Source organism: Tursiops truncatus, chromosome 18, assembly GCF_011762595.2.
Source record: "Tursiops truncatus isolate mTurTru1 chromosome 18, mTurTru1.mat.Y, whole genome shotgun sequence".
Taxonomy (NCBI): domain Eukaryota; kingdom Metazoa; phylum Chordata; class Mammalia; order Artiodactyla; family Delphinidae; genus Tursiops; species Tursiops truncatus.
The window spans coordinates 2,790,049-2,807,952 of record NC_047051.1 but is presented as its reverse complement, the minus strand read 5'-3'; the positions used below and the strand labels follow the sequence as shown (position 1 = coordinate 2,807,952).

Here is a 17,904-nt window from a genome sequence, read left to right as displayed (position 1 = left end):
CCTCACGGGCCGCAGCCTCAGTCTCCCCACCGCGAACAGCTCGGAGGAGCGTCCCTGACTCCGTGATTCACATCGCCTGGGGAGCTGCGTGTGCAGCCTCGGGCCCACCTGAGAGGCGAGGGCTGGGCCCCCAGGGCCTTGATTTAGATACAGACTCTGCTTTAAAAAATATAAAATATACACAAAATAAAACCTACCGTTTTAGCCACACAAGCGTGCATCTCAGTGGCACCAAGTACAATGTGCAATGTTGTGTGACCATCACCACCGTCTCCACCTAAAACGCTGTCATCTTCTCACATAAACTCTACACCCGGTAAACACTAACTACCCCTTCTTCTCCCCCAGACCCTAGAAACCTCCATTTCACTTTCTGTCTCTATAAATTTGCCGCTTGTAAGTACACCACAGGAAGCAGCATCATATGCTGTCCTTTTGTTCGTGACTTATTTCACTCAGCATAATGTGTTCAAGGTTCACCCACGTTGTAGCAGGTGTCAGAATTTCCTTCCTTTTTCCTTTTTTACATCTTTATTGGAGTATAACTGCTTTACAATGGTGTGTCGGTTTCTGTGAATCCGCCATACGTATACGTGTATCCCCATATCTCCTTCCTCTTGCGTCTCCCTCCCACGCTCCCTGTCCCCCTTCCTTTTTAAGGCTGAATAATATTCCATCTTATGGGCAGACCACGTTTTGTTTATCCATTCCACTGCGGATGGACAAACATTTTTGAGAGAGGAATAAAAGGATCAGATGACCTCCCAGGGACCCATGGCTGCTCTGGCGTTCCATGGTCTGCACACTTTTCATAGGAGCCTGGTGTTTCCGCCCCAACAGCATCCAGAAATAGTGGAGGTGTGGGGTACGGATCACAGCCAGGTCCTGCTATTTTCCTGGGTAACAGTATAAGAAGGATGGGACCCTGGGGCTTGAACTGGAAGCCACCAACGGTATGTGGCAGGTATGGAAGGTGAGCTTCGTTGAAGGGGGCAGCGACAGTGCTGTGACATGAGGGGCTGTGCCCTTGTGGTGGCCGCTCTGAGTCTCCATAACCGGGATTCCAGCTTGAAGAGCACAAGGGCCTGAAAGAACCTCTCATTCCTTTATATTACAGAGTAAGAAAAACAATCCCAAGAAGTGATGGGCCCAAGCTCCCTCAGCTGTTGGTGGCTGAACTCAGACTAGAATCTGGTCTCTCTGCTTTTCGTCTTGGTGTTCATTATCATCAAGCCATTGCTGTCCTCCATGGATTCAGAGCCAGGAGACCAAGGATGGAGTGGGGATTCTCTGGGTCCACGTCTGTGCATTTGCAGAGTAAGAGGTGAATGGTCCTGTGTTTGGAGCAGGGCTGAGATGGGCCAGGTACCCCCTGCAGGCCTCTCTCACTCCCTGGGGCAGACTCCTCAGAACTCTGGGCTCTGCAGATCCCCAGGCTGAAGCTGCAGGACCAGACAACCTCTACGGTCCTTCCAGCTCCATCCTGGGGCTGTAGGTGAAGCCAGGAGTCCCACGCCTTCATCCCACACAAATGCGGCCAGAAGCCGGGGTCCCCTCTCCCTGCACCGCAGTGTGGAAAGGGACTCCTCGGCTGCATCGCGTGACCAGGAGATCATGGCTCTGAGGGTTGGAATCCAGGGTTCATATCTCAGCTCTACCACTATTGGCTGAAAACCTTTTTACATGTTTTCTACCACTTTCTACCATTTACTGACTTTAAGGCTGGTTTCTACTGTCTTTGAATCTCCATTTCCTCATCCGTGAGATGAAGATGGTAATCCTGCTCGTAGGACAGATGCGAAGACCAAATGAGATAACGGATGTACAAGTGCTGACTAAGAGATGAGCTGTTTTCAAATGTCACGTTATTATCAGGAGGTCCCCAAGCGCGGAATCTGGCTTTGAGCATATTCATCACCTCCGACAGAAATGTGCAGCGTGTAAGGTCTAGCAGTTAAGTACTGAGATGTTACAAAACAAACAAGCCTCGAATATCCAGATAAATATCATTAACTTCAAAGATGTTCGTTAACTGGGCGATTCTTTATTCTGATAATGTTGCTGTTACTTGAGATTTCTTTCAGATGCGTCTTTTAGAGCTGTCTCCAAAGCTGGTATTATCTTTGGTCGGGGTAACTCTTTATCCACTGGATTGAGTTTTGGTGAAAAAACAACAAGATTTATAGCCACGGAGCCATATAGACTTTTGACCATAGGGGCAGATCAAGCGAGATAAGGCACGTGTGTTTAAAATGAGGAATACCTTCTACGCCACGAGCCTGTTATCCTGTGTGGCGGACTCTACTGTACTATTTAATGTAGGATTTTTCTAAAATTCAGGCTCCTGCTCTACACTAACAGATTCTACATTTTGTTTGAAGAGGTGTGGAAATTGACAACTGAATTGGTTTGCTTATGAAAGGGCATGCCATCCCTGGGACCCTGAATCCCAGTCAGAGGGCAGCACAGAACTTGTGTTTAGAACGAAGACAGTGTTCCCCCAGAGTGATTTATACGGTCATGCGGGTGGGGTTGGCTTTTCGGGAAGGGAGAAGTGATGCTGCAAGGACTCTGCTCTGGGTCTTGGGGAGCAAGCTTCTCCTGCACTCCTGAGAATGTCCTCGGGAGCTGTGGAGGACAGCAGAGGTTCTTGCTCTGATTCTGAGTCCCCGGAAGACCTTGGGCTCTTTCTGTGCCCACTGCCTGGGCTGCTGAAGAGGCAGAATAATCACGAGTTCTCTGTACTGAAGCTCTCGGCCAAAGGGAGTCACACTTGCTGGCTGCTTCGCACGTCTCACAACAAACGACAACAGTGCTTTCAGGCAAGCGCTCACCTCAGAAAGTGTCATTTTGGCCGTTCCTCCAGAAGAGAACCACAGCTTTCTTTCTCTTATTCTCCCTGAACCAACGTCCAGTCATTGTATCAAAACCAACAAGAGCCAGGCCTTTCCCTTCACGGACGAAGCCTCTTTGGCAGGAGGCCGTCTGCATGGTAGAGAGAGGAGAAAGCGGGGGGGGGGGGGGGGGGAGACCGGATGGGAATTATGAGAAGGGAGGAAAGGGAGTGGGGGATAAAGGGAGATGCCTGAAGAAAAAGACGAGACGGTCCAGCGGTTTCCGAGCAGCGACCTCTGGGTGGTGTGACTCGGCCTTTAAGAACACCTGGAGCCCCTCGAGGTTCTGCGGGCTGCCCGACAGAGAACCTTTCACTCGAATTACGGCTCCACAAGTTCTGGTCGCTGCTTGGGGATCGACTGATTGATTAATCTTTGGTCGTTGTATGAGTCAGGTTTTCCCAAAGAAACAGAACCAGTAGGCTGTGTGTGTGTTGGTGGGGGGGGTAGATGAAGAAAGAAGGAGGTTGACCTTAAGGAGGTAAGAGATCGTGGAGCTGACGAGCCTCAAGTCTGCAGGGCAGGCCCGCGGGCTGGAGACCGGCGAGGAGATGATCCGAAGGCGCCTGGAAGCAGAATGCCTTCTTCCTCAGGGAGCTTCAGCCTTTCTCTTCAGTCCCCGACTGACTGGACGAGGCCCACCCCACTAGACGGAGGGGCGCCGGCCTGACTCAAAGTCTGCTGCTTCAGATGTGCATCTCACCTAAAAATCTCACCTAAAAAAAGCCTTCACAGCAACATCCAGACCAGTGTTTGACCAGATACGTGGCCACCGTGGTCCAGCCAAGTTGACACGTAAATTAACCAGCACCCTCCCCAATGCAATATCTAACTGGGACCCACTCAGAGTGACTGGAATCCACGGCGCTATGGGTGGTAGACTGGTTTATGAGCTGAGAGAAGACATTCTCTCAAGAGGCCTCAGCTGGAACCCGACCTTCCACAACTTCCTCAGCACACTCACCTCCTAGGAAGGGACGTCCGTAAAGGCGCCTTGTCCTAGGTTTGACAGCCGAGCGCAAGAATTACCGCGCAGGTTTATTAGATGTGCGATTCCTCGAGGGAATACAACGTTCACGGTCGGATGGGACTCGGATGCAACCTGAGCGCCCCTCCTGGATGCGTTGTGGGCGCTCTGCGTGGATGGAACGGTGGCCATGGGCGGCCCAGGAGGCGGTCCCCGCGTTCGCTGGAACCTGCATGGCTGGGAAACCGGGCACCCAGACCTTAGGCCACGTGGTGAGGGCCACAGAGAGGGACAGCAGCAACGGAAGGAGGAACGCTTCCTCTCTACAAAAGCTCACACGCGAGTCTTCCCTACCCACTTTTGAATGGCGCATCTGAAAAAACACTGAATCCCAGTTTCTCTCCCTAGGCTTTAGGGACATTAGGATTAACACAGTCATTGTGCAGAAAACGGGACCCTCGGGTCACGTGACTGCAGCCGCTCATTTGCTCCGCCCCCGTCCCGCAACCCGCATGGGGTTCGCTTCCCTCAGTGAGGGCGCAGGTTCGGGGAGGGTCCTGGGTTCTCTGTGCAGCTCCTCCCTCACCTTCCTGCTTGGGCTCCATCTCTAGCCACCTGACTACTTCTCTCTCCGGGCACTTATTTGGGGTTAAAGTTGCCCGGGCAGATCTCCCTGCAGGGGCGCTGAGTGCCAGGGAGCCGACAGGCTGCACCGCGGGGACCAGGGCGAGCAGTAGCGAGAGCTGAGGGAGCAGGAAAGGCTGCACACAGGCTCCCTGGGCCTCGCCGCCCGCCCCAAACCAGGGGCCAGGCTTCGAGATTTTCTGTGCCAGGCTGCTCGGCCACCCGAGGAACAAACAGCAAACGTGGCAGCATTTCTAAGACAAGGGCGAGGGGCTGAGAAAAAACTGGCAGCAGATGAAGGCGGCGGGCTCAGATCTGGAAGCGAGTGGACAGACGCCTGTCACCCAGTGGCCGACTCAGGCCAGGCATCTGAGCAATGCCGCTGTGGGACATACGGCCACCCCGGGGCTGGGAAGTTAGTCCCGTCCCCACCCGAGGCCTCTCGGGGACCGGGGAGCGCGGATCTGACCTTAGCAGGGGCTTCAGCCAAGCCCCAAGCGTGCGCCTCGCGCTCAGCCCCGTCTCCCCCGAGATTGGAACAGGACGAAGGTGAGCCCGATGAGAGAAGAGTCCCAGCCCCGGTATTTCCAAACAGGGGACTGACCGTCCGCCTCTCCGTGCACAGCTGGCCACAGGCCCTGCTCCCAGCCAGAGGTCTAACTCACCTAGTTTTGTAACTTCCAAGCTTCTGGAAGACTAGAGATTTCAGGGTTTTCAAGCCACATCACCCATCTGTTTAAAGGCAAGGAAACTCCCTCCAGGGCAGAGTCGACACCCCGGGCACCACACCAGGCCCTTGTCAGGCTAGAGCCTCGGTTTCCCCCAGACCCGGTCCCACTGCTCCCAGAACAAGCTGGGCCTCTCCACGTGCTGCTCGAACAAGCTGGGCCTCTCCACGTGCTGCTTGTGGGAACCTCCGCCGTGAACAAGGTTCCCCAGCTCCCGCGCTTGTCCCGACTGGCCGCAGATCATCGCTGCTGCCTCGCGCCTCAGAGGAACCTGCGCGCTCCTTACCATCGCGCCCCATTTGGTAAATACTTAGAAGGCTTGTCTCCCTCATAGTTAGTGTCTGCTTCAACCCCGGCACTGCATTTATGACCGAGCACATACCCTATACAACTATATACATATATCAAGATGTTGAAGGAAGGAAGGAGGGGCTGACACAGGAAACAGCTTCTTCCCAGAGAAGGCCTCCGAGAGGAGTGAGATTTGTGCTTAGATTTCAGGGGACACAGTTCTTACCTGATTTACCGAGGGGGGATGTGTACGAGGCTGTGGGCACCTGCCTCTCTCACCTGCAATGAAAGGATTGCAGCCTATTCTGCAGACCTTCTATTGACTGTAAACAGTCAACCCAGGGGAGGAAAATCCCTCTGCAGGGCGCTGCTGGCTACATGCAACCCCAAACAAAACTGAGAGAACACAGCTATTTCTGTCTTGAGGAGGAATAGTTAATGCCATTAGAAACTAAGATAAAAAAGAAAGAACCCTCTGTCTTCACAGATGAATCATTGAAACCTGCTTCAGAAGACCACCCATGGTTCCGGAGAAAGTATTTTGCTGGTTAAGTTTTTATTGTTCAAGTCTCTTGCAAAGGCTAATTTGAAAGCAGCCAGAAATCACACTACTTCAAATGCCACTGGTGGTTTATGAAAGGACCCGGCCCTGGCCTGCTGAATCTCTACGGCAGAAACCTTGCCACCTTCCTCTGGCTGAAATGTGACATAAGCAATATTACTGAGAGCTGACGGCTGATTGGGATAATTACGTCTTTAGAATCATCCACCGGGTCTTCGTGAAATGTCCTCAAAATTCTAGAAGATTGTGGAAATTCTCAGATTGCCGTTTAGCTTCAATATAACTGAACGATACATTTAAGCTGTACTTTCCTACCTTCTTGGGTGCCAAATACGTTTTTAAAAAATCAGACAACTTCTCAAGTTAAAATGGGACAAATGGACATATTCAGAATGACAAGTGGACAGCTGCAAACAGACTCATCATAGTTGTAATCATGCAAATGTGTCATCTGTGTGATGACAGAATACTCTGGGCCTCCTGTTAGACCCTCCTAGGATCTGAGCTACTTTCCTCAGAGAGCTGGTGGTCCCCCAAGGCCCCCGCTCCCAAGTCTGCATGGACACTGGGAAAGAGGAGAGAAGCTAATGAATGTCCTTCCCTCATGGAGTCCACAGGGACATTTAACACCAAGCTGAGAGAATACGGTGACACTTCAAATAACCTATTTTGGAAAAAGAACCTGAAAAAGAATAGATACATGTATATGTAGAACTGAATCACTTTGCTGTACACCTGAGACTAGCATGACATTGTAAATCAGCTATACTCTAATACAAAATAAAAATTAAATTAAAAAAATAAATAAATAAGCCATTTTTTTCCAGGAAGTCTAAATTCCTCTCAAAATCTAGGAACAGCTTACAAAGCTTTACTGGGAGAAGGGAGAAGGGAAGGAGCTGGGAAGAAACAAGGGCTCTCACGGTGACCAGCGCTGCCCTGTGCGCGTTCCTCACTCCCACAGCCCATCTCTCCCAGGAGAACACCCCACTGACCTCAAAAGAGAATGAACGGAAAACTTCTCCTTCTTCAGACCTTCCCTCTCGGTGTCACAAAATGAAGGAAAAAAAAAAAAGAGGTCATGATAAAACCTTGATACTAAAGCTTCTCAAATAACTCAGTACATTTTTCAGTAGCTTGACCAGCCTGAGAGATGTAACCAGAGGATTCCAGATCTCCCTCCTAGAGCCTGAAATCCAGAGAGGGATACATGGGGAAAGAGATCTTAGTGAGACCCTCCATGGAGAGCAGGAGGGGAACACATACCTGCATTCACACCATCAACCATTTTCTCACCAGACGTGTCGATAAGAATACCAGGTAACAATTTTATTCACAAATAAAAAAAAGGTCTTACAAAACTAGTTATGTAAGAAAACCAACATTTACAAATGTATCAGTTCCAGTATGCAAAACAGTCATGATGGGGTCTAAACTGATGCAAGCTGACTGCCTTAAAGCAATGATGGATAGTTTTTCCTTTTCTATTTTTTTTTTTTACTAGCACAGACAATAGTGCTTAACCTAGGTAATGGCAACATTAACACTTTATCTAAAGTAGAAAAATCTACATTTGAAAAATACATTCCATACACACAAGATTAGAAAACCCCACGCCTTTATGTGCTTGTTCTCCAACCCTGATCTCATCCTTGTCAGTGAGCGTCTGCAGTGCCGGAAGTCTCGAGCACCCGCACTCCCAGCCCTGTTACTAGCTGATGGCGGTTCCTGGCAGCAGCACCCTAGCAGCTGAGTTCTGCAGGATATTGACATGAAATGCCAACTGGATTGTCCTCTACAGCATTGACAAAGAGTGCAGACTATAACATCATTGTATGCTTCCATAGCACATGGTAGTAAACTGTCTTCCTCTGGATAAAAATAACCCAGGATCGGGACTTCCCTGGCGGTCCAGTGGTTACGACTTTGCCTTACAATTCAGGAGGTGTGGGTTCGATCCCTGGTCAGGGAGCTAAGATCCCACATGCCTTGGGATCAAAAAAAACCCAAAACATAAAACAGAAGCAATATTGTAACAAGTTCAATAAAGACTTTAAAAATGGTCCACAACAAAATAATCCAGGATTTTTCAAATGCAGAATCAAATGAAATCAATTTTTTAACCCTAAGTGTTTCTCTATTGATCAAAAGTGATGTTTCAGGATTTGTGGCCAAAGTCTCATTCCCATCAGTCTTAGCTTTCTCCTGCAAGGGTTTTTGCCTTTGAAGTTGAAGAGGGCTCTACATGTGGAAAATATACTCGGGTTACAAAAAGGAGCACAGCCCTGGCCTACTTGGATCACCCCTCTGTCACCACAAAAGTGATCGGATTACAAACTACGAACGGCACACATGTGACTTACAGTGAAACTTGCATTTTCGTGGACCTCTTGTGATCAGGTCCTAAATACTTTACATATATTTCCTAAGGGCAAGTCTCAGAAGAGTTGGTGAGTACCAGAGCTTAGGAACCACTGGTTTAGGCTAAAAAAGGAAGAGAACAAAGAAAGTCAATCAACTATGACCGGACACCAGGTAGACAGGAAAGGCTGTGCCTTACCATGAGACCCTCTAATTTCCCATTTCAGTCAAAGGAACGGAGGTCACGTGCACGACATACAGTGAGCTCATGTCCGCACAGGGATCCTGAGCTGCAGATGGAGGGACAGTCCCAGCACGAGGAAGAGGCCTCGTGAGAGCTCACTACTGCAAGAGAGCAAAGCACGGGGCAGTAAGAGGGAAGATAAAAATGTCCTTGGAAAAGGCAGATTTCTATTGCGGGATCTTAATTCCCTGACCAGGGATTGAACCCAGGCCCTCGGCAGTGAAAGTGCTGAATCCTAACCACTGGACTGCCCAGGAATACCCTCTAATGCTCACTTTAAATGTCAGGTAGAAGACTGATTTGGAAACAAAATATCTCAGCATTCTCTAACACAGGGATGTTCAAAGGTCTATTTCTTTTTTAAGTGCAAATGGGACAGAGCTAATAGTAATCACTTAAAAGACAACAACCAGAGCTGATCACGTACGTTCAAGCAGGAAAAAAAATAAATTCTGCTCAAATAATTCCTCTCCAGGGCGCAGAGGCGAGCCAACGAGCCATCCCCTGGTTCATGACTGAGCGGGGTTATTTCTGTCTCAGCTCTAGGGCTAATTCTAGTAGGTAAATACCAAGGTGGTACGGGATGGATCGCCTTCAAAGAAGCACCAGACTCTTAAGTCCAGCGCCGTTGGGCTACGGTGGGAATTCCTGTGCTGAAGAAGCTTAGGAGATTGGTGGGAGCCCCGTGTGGCAGTTATGATCCATTCACCTAAACGCTGCCTACAAGCTGTGCTTTTTCTTCTGGTCCTAATATGCAGAGTCTCCTAAGACTACTCACCTGGTGTCATGCTTCAGTAGCAGGGAAACCTGATATGTTGTCATTTCTAAAGCCTTTAGTATAAAATACGATGCAAATAAAAGATCACTATAAATACCGATTCTCTATAAAAGAGAAATTCTGGATCTTTTAAGCTCAGTCCCAGGGACAGAAGTAACAAATGCTTCCGTATCAATGGATTTTCACATAAATCTGCTAATCTAGGATGCGCACGCTAAGGGGTTTTTAACTCAGAGGGATGGGCAGTCCTTTCCCAAACACATGTCCTAACTCAGGCCCCTCTTGTTAACTAATTCGGCCGCTGTTCACAAGACAGTGGCTGAGGCGAGAAGCCTCAATTCTGCAAGATTTGGTCTCTTCTGATTCCCAGTTAGGACAGTTAACATCATCTAATAAACCCAAGACTCAGGCAGGCCATGTGAAGTCAATTCTAACCTCCTATGCTAATTATTTAGAAGATGAAAAGGTGACCTTCAGGAAATAAAAACACTCCCTTTTGAACCCATGCTACCTAAAAACTAAGGTAACTCATCTGACGCCGACTTTTAGTAGGATATCTGAAATTATTTCTGGAAAGAAAATGTAAATGAAAATTTTTACTCTGGGTCTTCAGTCTTGGCAAACCACCTCCACCACGAAAAGAAGCATGAATGCATTTCTGTTTCTCGTTATACCCCTAAGCTCGGTGGCTGCAAACTTGGCCCGTCAGTCTCTGAAGTCAGCCTGTAGCGTAGAAGCTTCTTGTGTAGGAAAGATGCAAAGTCTCAGAAGTGCCTGGAGTGTATTCCTTGAGGTCTCAGCTTGCAGCTGGTCTGGCTCAGAAGCAACTGGTTGAAAGGCTTAAAATGCCATCAGTGTGGTTCAGATTTACTTTCTTCCCCCAGAAGCCATGCGAGGTCCAGACGGTGCTGAGTCCATACGCAGAGGAGTGGCTGCCCTTTGGGCTCCATACGACACTTCACTGCAGAAAGAAGCAAGTCCTTTCGGCCTCCTGAAACGGCGACAGAAGGACAGCTTTGAACACAGCGCCTGACAAATTAAAGCCCTAAACTGGGACTGTAAACATTTACGGTGCTTAGCTTCTACTAATTGCGCACATGAATTCTATAATATATGGACGAGAAGTTCCTGTAAGGGTGTCCCAATATCAGGTACCCACGTACTCTGAGAATACAAACAAAGATTTCCTAACAACCCACAGTCACTCCATATGTGCAGACCTTAAAAGATGAAAATGTGCCCCAAACAAACTGTATCAATGAACAATTCTTTTGCTGATTTTCAACCTCAGTCAAACACTTAACGCTTGTTTCTGTGTTGCACTCCTTTAAAGCAGCTGTAGGTAAAGATTTTAGGATTCTTTAGTCTATTCTTTAAAAGAACAAAGATGGTTAATAATTAATGCTATTCTTGGTCTTTGAATTTAAAAATTCTGTGAAGCCATTGGAGAAAGTTTAGAAAGAGTCTGGGAATGAGACTTCTCTTATAATGACCTCCCTGGAATATTCACACATACGTCACAGGGCAAACGTCCTCGGGAGAGAGCAGCCTTTAGATCTGTCCCTTATCACAAAAGCACAGTGACCTCACTTTGGGAGGGGGTGAGGCTTGGGTCACCTGCGTGTTATTGTACGTGAGTGAAACCTTCATTCACACCATAACCCTTCATTAACTTACCACTAATTTGGCATTAGTGACATATCAGACACGTTTACAGGAAAAATTTTTTTCAAAGGTCTAAGGAGATTATCTAGAAATAGAAACTTCTGAGGTTCTCTCAATAATAAGATAGTTTTATCAAATATATTGATCAACTGATATGATAATAACAACCATATTAATGCTACCAGGGAGGAAAATTATACTTAATTGGCCAATAAGGAAAAAATAGAGATGTTGATAGACTGAGAAACTAGAACCCAGGTCATCTCATATCTTTTCTAGCATTCCTTCCATTATTTCATGTTGACATTTAAAATGTTGGTTAAGAAACACCACCAAAGAAAGCTTTTCCTGTTATTAAACAGGCTGGCTTCCTTCTCCCAAATACCTTAGCAAGTGATGTCTCAGTATCTTAGACCTGGTTCCCTTCTGGGGAGGTGTGTTCAGGGAACATTTGATTAAAATGGAATCATACGGACTAAAGACAGCTCTCACCCCTATTTGCTTTATCCCGAACCATATCATTATCAGACTCTGGGTGGCATTAAACTACCCACAGGAAGACTACCGTGTAAAAATAAATTTTCGGAAACAAATGCATCACACATTAGAGATCTGAGCCTCACACCAAATACAGACAAAAGTCCCCTGGTGCACTTGGCAATAAATCGAATCATCACACTGTACACCTCTAACTTCTGCTATGTTATATGTCAATTACATCTCCATAAAGCTGGGGAAAAAGAGTGAACAGAGGTTAAAATACAAGTGAATGAAACTTGTATTCACGTGAAATAGAGGTTAAAATACGAGTGCCTGGGTAGGAATTGAAAGTTTCATTGAAAATAAAATAGAAATAAATTGTTTAAAAAGGGGTGGGGCTGTTTTGGCAACAGCTGCCCTCATCCACCCCCTGAACAGAAAACAGTGCCCTCCTGAGTTAGGAGTGAGCCCACATCAGGGGCCAAGCTCACTGCACTTGAACTTGAGGAGCCAGGAGTCCTGCCCTCTGGTCCATTAATAGAAAGCTTCCGAAATCAAATTCTTTTTTTTTTTTTGCAGTACGCAGGCCTCTCACTGTTGTGGCCTCTCCCGTTGCGGAGCACAGGCTCCGGACGCGCAGGCTCAGCAGCCATGGCTCACGGGCCCAGCCGCTCCGCGGCATGTGGGATCCTCCCGGACCGGGGCACGAACCCGTGTCCCCTGCATCGGCAGGCGGACTCTCAACCACTGCGCCACCAGGGAAGCCCTGCTATTTTTAATTATATGGAGAAAATGGAAATGATTTACATTTTAACAATCTCTTTCCTGAATTCAGGATGTCTTATTTAGATTTGCCAAAATTATCTAATAGTTATAAGACAACACATCTTGGAAAGCCTATAAAAACCTTTCATTAATAAATTACATGGAGTGGGGCTTCCCTGGTGGCACAGTGGTTGAGATTCCGCCTGCCAATGCAGGAGACACGGGTTCGAGCCCTGGTCCGGGAAGATCCCACATGTCGCGGAGCAACTAAGCCCGTGCACCACAACTCCTGAGCCTGTGCTCTAGAGCTCGCGTGCCTAGAGCCCGTGCTCCACAGCAAGAGAAGGCACCACAATGAGAAGCCCGCGCACTGCAAGGAAGAGTAGCCCCGCTCACCACAACTAGAGAAAGCCCGCGTGCAACAACGAAGACCCAACGGAGCCAAAAACAAATAAAATAAATAAATTTATAAAAAAAAATTTGGTGATGTCCTTAGCCACTGAAAACTACCTCAAAAATAAATAAATAAATTACATGGAACAAGCTGTATGTAACATTTCTTCATTCATCTTATATGTATTTACAACTTTCCATCAGACTTTGAGTTGAAGGTATCTTTATGTAATCATAATTACCTTGACAACTCTCTATGAAAAGAATTCATGTCATGATGCACCAATCGTACATACTGAACTACGTTTCCACAATTCTGCATCCATGTAGCTGGGACAAAAGGGCTCATCCACCCTACCTCCACCTCCTCCATAACACAGACAGGACAAAGGGCAGGCTGGGTTGCTTCTGACACGACGTGGCTTCGAGATGCTTCATCCTTAGTTTTAGAATCTACACCACAAAACTGGGGACAAGCTACAAAATTAAGACGAGCAGTAATTCTGTTTACTGACAATACTCGGAAGAACTGTAGCTAGTGCGATGGTAGCACCGTCACTGCAGCCACTCAGACTTTCTTCTGACAGTAGATACACGAGAAGGTGAAACAGATAGTTCGTGAAGGTAACACAAGCAAGTTTATCATCAGAACCAAGTGACTTGATGGAAAAGAAACTTCAGCACTTTGTAATGAACACGTGACTCAGATGAAATAGTAAGTGTCCTAAGATGTTCATTCTAGAGTGCGTGGCAAGGCTTCCGACTGGGATGTTGGGATTAGATGCCAAAGGGCCCCGTATCCTGTCTTCTGCGTCCTCCTCTCACCCGTTCTCGGGGCTTGTTAGCTGCTCTGGGCTGCTGGGGGTTCTCTGTCCAAAGGTCTGTGGGCCACGTCCATGCTGAGACCTATATGCACCTAGGCCAACTCTTAAGTCTTTTCTTATTATCCTCATGAACAGTGTGAAAATCAGCGGCTGGCCCCGAAGAACAAGGTCAGTGAGTGAGCTTTCCAGCCACAGAGCTGCACAGTCTGGGCTCTTTAAACGGCCTCATTTGTTTGATTTTCCTCCGTTCATGGATCTCTTCTTCATTTCCGTTATTATAAGAAAACCAACATCGTTTTTTCTCCAAAGCCAACAAATGTTTTCAGTACAGAATTCCCTGTACATGCTTTATAGATTTTCTTCATAGTTAAAAAAAAAAGTACTGCAGGTTTAGATGCACATAAACCCACATATGCGTTCTTAGAAGGAACGATCTCCGTCCACACTGACTTTAGACTCTTTCTGACTTTATTAGACAAGGACAGGACGTCTCAAGGAAACAGAGGTGTTATCCAGGAGCCCGCGCAGCGTGCTTGTGGCCCATCGGCCGCGTCCCTGATCTGGGGCAGGAAGGACCGAGGATGAGAGCAGCCCTGTCTGTGCAGAACAGGGCTTGCGGGGCCTGGGAGCCCCTGTTGCTGTGATTCTGCCCTTTCATACTCAAGGCCGGCATCGTTCTTCCAGAAGAACGTACACCAACAATGTGTGTGCTCACATTCAGGGAACGCTTGTACACACCAAGCCCAATTCAGCAAAGGCCACCTCCTCACCTGGACGAGAAGGCAGGGACAGGGCCCAGGGGCCCCCGGGGTCAGAGCCCACCTCCCTTCAGTCACCACCTGCCCCACCCCAAAACCTGATGTCAGACCCTTCCATCTGGAAGGATCTTCTGCTGTATTGGGTGCCAGATCACAACCAACAATCAATTTCCAACCAAACTGATCAATCAGTCAAAGCAAAGCGATCTAGAAAAACCAGTGAAAGAGAGAGGAGGGGAAAGGGTAGCCGTAGGGGACCTGAATTCTCATTAACTTGACCGTGAATGGACAGCATATAAGTATTGGGCATAAGAACATCACAGGGGAAGACAAAGGTGAGGAACTGCTTCCAAGATGCTCCCATAACTAATTCATCTCTCAGCCAGGAAGGTGCTGGGGTGCGGTGCTGGGTAGCTGGAGTGACAAGAGGAGAAAAGAATGCGGCTGCCCTGGATGGCCTTAGAGATAAGCTGTTAGTTAAAAAAAAAAGACTCCTGAAATTTAATTTAAATATATTCTCCTATAACATACAAGAAGTTATGAAGGATGGAAAGACCTTCTCCCCAGGTTCCCCCACATTTAATGGGGGACAGAGTCCTGTTCCCTCTGGGCTTCCTTAAGTCACTGCTGTGCCCACACCGAATCCGTCGCTGCCTTACCTGGGGTGGCGGCTGAGTGGCCAGGTGATGGGCATCTCCTCTCTCCTGAGCCAGCTGCTTTCTGGCAGTGAGCGCGTCCTGAGTTAGCGCTGGTTCTGGCACTGAGTTGTTGAGTCTCGAGAAATCAGTAGTTTCTGTAAAGCTTTCAGGGTGAGCTTGAACTGGAACTGCTCCGCCCACCAGACCCCGACTACTGTTTGAGTCCAAGGATGCTGAACTTGCACTCTCTGGATTGAGAGAGTGAACGTCTTCTCCAGGGAGCTCAGGATAAGAAGCGCAAGAAGAGATGTCGTCACCACAGCTGGGATTTTGCATCAGCGGCCAGGCATCCGAAAACTCGCCACAGACGGACCTCGGAAGGGACCCAAAGAAAGTCGGCACTGCTTCCCCCGCTGGACCTGTGTCTCTGGACACATGTTCGAAAGAGCTGTAAGTACTCTACTGGGAGAAAAACCTACTACAAAGCAACATTCCAGCTATGCTTTTCAGTTTTCTAGATGAAATAAACAACAAGTTATTGAGTCAGAATTCTCACACTTCCTTTGTTATAAACTTCCTTCAATACAGTAAGTTAAATTACTATGTTTACTTTAAAACCGAATTTTTATACCTACTTCTAACCAATATAAACTTAATCCGATGTCTAAAATAGGCAGTTTCCTGGGTCTTAATTGAGTTCCTTTGATTGCTGTTCTAAAATTCTCTGAGTATGTGACATGCTAAAAATTACTTACGGATGATGGAAGTGTCACAAATCATGAATATAAGACAAAAACAAAATTAGTGGAATATAAAGAATGTTACCCTGGCTATCAGTAACCCTGAGACACTTACCTAGTTCTTGCCAAAGTTCCCACCCCCTACAATGTCTAGAATGTTATTAATGACACTAAAAAAGTGATGTCCCATAGTTTCCCATGAAAACTGGTACGTGAGTAGCCTGTATATTTGCATGCGGGAACACGAAATTATATAGATTAAAAGCACCCATTTACCTGTCCTGAAGAATGGCCTTGGAGTGCACCCTACAAGCAGGAGTCTCCCGGCCGACGCTGCAGGCCCCGTCACAGCACGGGGATGGGATGAGATGCACGGGCCCTAGGAAAGCCGGCAGGGCTGTGAGGAGCAGTGCTTGTTTATACCAGTTCAACACTGCTCTCGAAAATTTAGCTATTCCCCTTTGGGTGACTTTCGGGGGGAAAGGGGTTATGAGGTTTAATGTTTTCTCTTTTTTCTTATCTTAAAAATGATGGACCACTTCTATGAAGGACCCGGAAGAGTCAAATTCCTGGAGACAGAGAGTAGGATGGTGGGTCCCAGGGGCTGGAGGGCAGGAAGAATAGGGGGTGAGTGTTTAAAGGGGACAGGGTTTCAGTTTCGGGTCGTGGAGAAGCTCTGGGGATGGTGGTGATGGTTGGACAACAATGTGAACGTGCTTAATGCCCCCCAACTGTACACTGAGAAACGGCTAAAACGGTAAATTTAAGGTGATGTCTATTTTACTACAATGAAAATAAGGATGAAGAGGAATGATGAGAGGGTACGTGAAATGAGACTTCCACCTGTGGCTGACGAGGGCGGAAAGAGCACAGGGTTTCTGCAGAGTGGGCTAGCCATGCAGCGCAGAACATACACGTCTAAACCCTTTAACCCCACACACACAACTTTTTGTTTTTTTACTGCTAGGAATGTATCTTAAAGAATAACTGTCTATGTGCACACAGCTTTGCAAACTATTATGTTCACTGAAGCGGTATGTATTTTTGGTTACAAAGATAATACACATTCACTGAAGAAAAGAACTTTAAAAATAGAGAGATTAGATCAGAAATTAAAAAACGAATCTTCCTTAATTCCATAAGCTGCAAGACACTGTCCACGTTTCTGAACAGCCTTCTAGACGTCTCTCTCTACATATACAGACATATGTAATTCTGATTTTATAAAACTATAGATATAGTAAAACATACAGACAAAATTAGGAAATGAGCATTAATCACGCTGTTGTGTAAGAGAACATTCTTGTTCTTAGGAACCAAGCACTGAAGTAAAGGGACACCTTATCTGCAACAGATGTTTCTCTTTTTCTGGCTGCACCGCACAGCTTGTGAGATCTCAGTTCGCCAACCAGGGACTGAACCCAGGCCACAGCAGTGAAAGCCCAGAATCCTAACCACGAGGCCACCAGTGAACTCCCTGCCACTGATTTTTAAATGGAAATTTAAAAACTGTGTGCATGTCCATGTAAAGCACACAGTTGGCCCTCGAACAACATGGATTTGCACTGTGTGGCTGCACGTATTGGAGGATTTTCCTCAACAGTAAATACTACAGTGCCACACGATCAGCGGGTATTTGGTTCCGAGGATGTAGGACGGATACGGAGAAACCGTGAACACAGGGAAGCCGCAGATACAGAGGGCCAACTCTAAGTTACAAGTTGATTTTTGACTGGGCGGAGAGTGGGTGCCCCTAACCCCCAAGTTGTTCAAGGGTCGACTGTGTACACCCACCATACTTAGAAGGAGATAAAAATGATACAGCAAATGTGGACATGAGATAAAATGTTAATACTGGGGGAATCTAGGGACAGGGTATGTGGGAATTCTTTGTCCTATTCTTCCAACATTTTCGTAAGTCTGAAATTATGTCAAAATAAAAGTGAAAAGAAAACAGGCACTGTCACTAAGGAAGAAGCAATTTATATGATGAGCGACACTGAACCTGGGCGGGTGACAGCGGGGGCGGGTGCTGTCCAGTCTCTGCGTTCTGTTTCAACAACGTGCAACAAAGCCATCCACGTATTTAATCTTTCTTTTCAGATAGAAGTGACGATGAGGCAGAGTTTGCACAAAGCTGTACTCGATCACATTGAAACCCAAGTTTCTCTCTCAAGCAATCCTGTTTGCTA

The 17,904-nt window shown here is 47.2% G+C and overlaps 1 protein-coding gene across 9 annotated transcripts in view; it reads right to left on the bottom strand.

Annotated features, from left to right (window-relative positions):
- Positions 1-7,370: 7,370 nt before the first annotated feature.
- TNFRSF19 (TNF receptor superfamily member 19) overlaps positions 7,371-17,904 on the bottom strand; it is a 117,606-nt gene continuing 107,072 nt past the window's right edge. For 8 of the 9 annotated variants that reach the window (XM_073794955.1, XM_073794954.1, XM_073794957.1 and 5 more), the window contains 3 exons: positions 15,989-16,091; positions 14,994-15,399; positions 7,371-10,440 (listed from right to left, as the gene is read on the bottom strand). In XM_073794955.1, the coding sequence (XP_073651056.1) occupies positions 10,408-10,440; positions 14,994-15,399; positions 15,989-16,091 (542 nt within the window). In that variant the 3' untranslated portion in view covers positions 7,371-10,407. Of the gene's footprint in view, positions 10,441-14,993; positions 15,487-15,988; positions 16,092-17,904 lie in introns of those variants that run through there. The other variant, XM_073794958.1, reaches the window with a different exon arrangement.